Source organism: Salvelinus sp. IW2-2015, unplaced genomic scaffold (genome assembly GCF_002910315.2).
Source record: "Salvelinus sp. IW2-2015 unplaced genomic scaffold, ASM291031v2 Un_scaffold2566, whole genome shotgun sequence".
Classification (NCBI taxonomy): Eukaryota; Metazoa; Chordata; class Actinopteri; order Salmoniformes; family Salmonidae; genus Salvelinus; species Salvelinus sp. IW2-2015.
In genome coordinates this window covers 93,783-98,931 of record NW_019943877.1, presented here as the reverse complement: position 1 = coordinate 98,931, position 5,149 = coordinate 93,783, and the positions used below count along the sequence as shown (strand labels likewise).

Here is a 5,149-nt window from a genome sequence, read left to right as displayed (position 1 = left end):
ACCTTTGACCAGGGGTCCTATTCCCTATACAGTGAACGACCTTTGACCAGGGGTCCTATTCCCTATACGGTGAACGACCTTTGACCAGGGGTCCTATTCCCTATATAGTGCACTACTGTTGACCAGGGGTCCTATTCCCTATATAGTGAACGACCTTTGACCAGGGGTCCTATTCCCTATATGGTGAACGACCTTTGACCAGGGGTCCTATTCCCTATATGGTGAACGACCTTTGACCAGGGGTCCTATTCCCTATATAGTGCACTACTGTTGACCAGGGGTCCTATTCCCTATATAGTGAACAACCTTTGACCGGGGGATGAATTTAGGATGCAGCCATAAATGCTTATAATTTGCTTATGAATGTGTCATAAAGTCTGTATGTTGGTACGTGTCAAATAAGGTGTTACTAAAATTCCCTAGTAAAAAAAAAAAAACATTCCCCAAACCAAGGAGCAAGCAGTGCGATGTTAGTTTACTTAATAACTCCTCTTCTCACAATACTGTCTTCCTCAGGTTGTAAGGCCAGGGCCCAGACACTAATATAATATCTATTGTCGTGTGTCATTATATTGAATGACTTGAAATACCTACAGCTTAAAAGGAAATATTTTCTGGGTAAATTATTCTCAGGTTATACTGACCTCTTCTGGTATGGAGCCAGTAGTGCAAGTGATTATGTTACTGTAGACCTATAACACAAAGCGGGGCCTAGACTAGTGTTCTGTCCAGGGGGTGTACTGGTACATCAATCTGGCTCACTACAGAAACAGGAGATGGACTACAGTCATGGCTAAAAGTTTTGAGAATGACACAAATATTAATTTGTCTGCTGCCTCAGTTTGTATGATGGCAATTTGRATATACTCCAGAATGTTATGAAGAGTAATCAGATGAATTGCAAAGTCCCTCTTTTCCATGACAATGAACTGAATCCCCCAAAAACATTTCCACTGCATTTCAGCCCTGCCACAAAAGGACCAGCTGACATCATGTCAGTGATTCACTCGTTAACACAGGTGTGAGTGTTGACAAGGACAAGGCTCTGGAGATCAACTCTGGTCATTGCTGGTTTGAGTTAAGGAGTACTCAATTGGTGTTTAGTTCCCATTTTGTGGAACTCATATTAGGTTGGTGGAGCTGGAGCAACGCAGATCCTTCACCCAGCAAGACGCATGGTGAAAAGTTGACTTGGGACTACAATTGGTCTCTATTTATCTGATTTCCATGGTCATATCTCTTTTATCCAGGAGTCCTAACATTGGTATGTTGAAATTTGTAATATGGATTAACCTAATTTGATGCCGCATAGAAGATCGCACTCATATATATTGCTTGTCGCCACTCTAGAACAGTGGCTTTCAGAACTCACAGTCACCACAATGACATTTTGTTGGCGATGTCTTTCTTGTGGTGACTGTGAGTTGTGCTTAACGCTGAGCAGCCGGATATGTATAACGCTCATTTTTTGTTGGTAGCTTCTGTAGAGGGAAAGGCTCAGGGCCGCGCTGGCTACTAAGAATGGAAATTATGTTCTCGAGTTACACGCCGCGCGGGAGGACTGGACCCCTTTTTGTTCTCCGGAAACGTCTGCACCATATTCTAGTTGGTCCTTTGATCTGGGGACAGATTCTCACTGTCGGCAGCCAGGTACTCGCACAGGAACATCTGTGCGAAGGCTATAGCGCACTCTATGTGACAGGACATGCCTGGCAGCAGTGCGGGCTGTCTGACCGTTGTGTCGGATGCTGCACGAACACGCCACACCAGAGATCTAGATCGAGCAGACCGCACCAGTAAACATTTTGTGAAGAATATTGGATTCTAGTAGGGGTGGACGCTGGCCTAGGTTGCTACAAGGACAAGTGGGCTCAGTCAGAAAGTGCCTCATTGCTATATCTGTTTGAATGGTAAAAACATCAGGTTGACAGACTGATTATTCTGCAGATAAGGGATACAGGAGGGATGGCAGCTGTATAGGGAGACGTGGGTGCCCTATAGTAATATAATGCCTTTCTTGGATGAGTCCCTATATCGATTGTTTCTGCTGGGGTCTTCCTGTTAAAAACAGCTTGTTCTCCTCGCAGAGAAAGACAAAACACGGCTTCGGACGCCGATCCCCACGACCACTTTCGTGATGTGAAGACCTGTGATTGTGCCATTGGTGCAACTATGTACAGCTCTATTTCGCTGCACGCACAAATTTCATGTTGTGGAGTTTTTGCATCCGTGTATCAAGTCTCGCAAGGTTGGATTTGGCTGGACCATCTGCAGAATTTTGCCTTTAATAGACACATGCCGTATTGGGAATAATATGATCACCCGGCTCACACACCCCACTTTCACTCCAATTTGTCACTTACGGCAGAGAGACACGCATCTCTCATCTGCCAACTCATAGCAGTAGTAAGGTTTTTTGAAATAACAAGCATGAGACGCCACAGTTGTGATAGGACGCTTTGTTTGTGAAGACGGATATAGATTCTGTCGCGTTGTCAATATGGGTGTGTAGGGTGACTTACTATTGGTTTCATGCGATTGTGCGATGTGGAAATGACCTAATTGGGGCAAGAAGTGATAACTCACGTGGCTCGGGAGAACAATACATCGATTTTGCGGGTCCCATGGCCAGGAAACCTCCCAGACGCTATTAAATACCCATTGAGAACTTTGGTCAATCTCTCAAAGGCGGGTGACAAACAAAAAACGCCACAATTCTTGACAAACTCCAAGCAGTTGATTAATGAGCCAAAAATGGGCTGCCTCAGTCAGGATGTGGCCCAGAAGTAATTAGACCAGCATTGCCAGAAGCGATTTGCAGGGTCTTGCAAAGAAGCGGCGTCAACACTGCAAATTTATTCGACTCATTTGCTATCAACTTCATAGTTACCACTTTGGTCAATAAAAAAGCCATCTTGACAGAAATATGAAAACTTGTCTTGTAATTATACTTCAATGTATTCCATAGTAAACATTACGGCACAATATTAAAGACACTGAAGCAGCAAAACTTTGTGAAAATTTATATGTTGTGCTCTTCTCAAACTTTTTTGGCACTCGACTGTAGTGTCCTGTCCGGGGGTGTACCTGTATATATTGAGATTCTCTCAATTCAATATCAAGTTACAATTCATTGCAATTCCAAGGGGCTTTTATTGGCATGGGAAACATGTTTAACATTGCCAAAGCAAGTGGGTAGATAATATACAAAAGTGAAATAAACAATAAAATAAATTACAGTAAAACATTACACATACAGAGAGTTTCAAGCAATAAAGACATTACAATGTCATATAATAGTATATACAGTGTTTAGCAATTTATAAATGGTTTAAAGCACACAAGTTAAAATAAATACAACAATAATATGGGCTTGGGTATTTACAATGGTGTTTTCGTTCATTCACTGCGTTGGAGCCGCTTTTCTATTGTGACAAACAGGGTCACAAATCTGCTGCTGTGCTGGCACACTGTGGAATTTCCACCCAGTAGATTAGGAGTCTTACTCAAAATTGGATTTGTTTTCCGAATATCTTTGTGATCTGTGTGATCTGAGAGGAAAATATGTGCTCTAACTATGGTCAATACATTGGGCAGAGGTTAGAGAAGTGCAGCTCTTAGTTTCCACCTATTTTTGTGAGGCAGCTGAGCAATAGCCTGTCTTCTTTTGAGAGCCATTGTCTGCCTACGGCGGCTTTCTCAAGAGCAAGGCTATGCCTTACTGAGTCTGAACATAGTCAACTAGCCTTATCCTTAAGTATGGGTCAGTCACAGTGGTCAGGTAAATTCTGCCACTGTGTACTCTCTGTTTAGGGTCCAAATAGACAATTCTAGTTGCTCTGTTTGTTTGTTAATTCTTTCCAGTTGTGTCGAGTAAAATTATCTTTTTTGTTTCTCATGATTTTGGTTGGTCTAATTGTGCTGTATGTCCTGGGGCTCTGTGGGGTGTGTTTGGTGAAACAGAGCCCAGGAACCAGCTTTTGCCTTAAGGGGACTCTTCTCCAGGTTCATCTCTTCTGTAGGTGATTGCTTTGTTAATGGAAGGTTTGGGCATCGCTTCCTTTTAGGTGGTTGTAGAATTTAATAACGGCTCTTTCTGGATTTTGATTATAGTGGGTATCGGCCTAATTCTGCTCTGCAAATGCATTATTTGGTGGGTTCTACGTTGTACACGAAAGGGATATTTTTTGCAGAATTCTGCATAATTAGGGCTTGTAACGAGAAAGGGCGTTGCTAGACATAGAGTGAAAATAGGAGTTTCTATTTTTCTCTTCAATTTGGTGTTTTTCGCCATTTTGGTTGCAAATCTTGGTTGGTGAGCGGACCCAGACCTCACAACCATAAAGGGCAATGGCCCTCTATGACTGATTCAAGTATTTTTAGCCAGATCCTGAAATTGGTATGTTTGAAATTTTTATGTTCCTTTTTTGATGGCATAGAATGCCTTCTTGCACTTTTTGTTCTCAGATCGTTTCATCAGCTTTTTGTGACGTTACATGTGGTGCTGAGGTTTAGGGCCGAGGTATGTATAACGTTTTTTTTGTGTGGCTCTAGGGCAACGGTGTCTAGATGGAATTTGTGGGTCCTGGGCGACTGGACCTTTTTTGGAACAACCAATTATTTTTGGTCTTATTGAAGATTTACCTGTCAGGGCCCAGTCTGACAGAATCTGTGCAAGAAGATCTAGGTTGCTGCTGTAGGCCCTCCTTGGTTTGGTGACAGAAGCAACAGATCATCAGCAAACAGTAGACATTGACTTCGGATTCTAGTAGGTGAAGGCCAGGTGCTGCAGACTGTATTCTAATGCCCTCAGCCAATTCGTTGATTATATATGTTGAAGAGGGTGGGGCTTAAAGCTGCATCCCTGTCTCACCCCCGACCTGTGTGCAAAGACATGTGTGTGTTTTTTGCAATTTTAACCGTTCACCACTTGTTGTTTTGGGTACATGGATTTTATAATGTCGTATGTTTTTTCCGCCCCAACACCACTTTTCCATCATTTTGTATAGCAGACCCTCATGCAAATTGAAGTCGAAGAGCTTTTTTTGAAATCAACAAAGCATGAGAAGATTTGCCTTTGTTTTGGTTTGTTTTGGTTGTCAATTAGGGTGTGTAGGGTGAATACATGGTCTGTTGTACGGTAATTTGG

The 5,149-nt window shown here is 42.5% G+C and overlaps 1 protein-coding gene across 1 annotated transcript in view; it reads left to right on the top strand.

Moving 5' to 3' along the window:
• The first annotated feature begins 1,705 nt into the window (after positions 1–1,705).
• The window catches only part of LOC112074299 (solute carrier organic anion transporter family member 2A1-like), a 32,155-nt gene continuing 28,711 nt past the window's right edge, over positions 1,706–5,149 (top strand). Inside the window, exon 1 of the mRNA XM_070440462.1 lies at positions 1,706–1,796. Within this exon, the coding sequence (XP_070296563.1) occupies positions 1,706–1,796 (91 nt within the window). The remainder of the gene's footprint in view (positions 1,797–5,149) is intronic.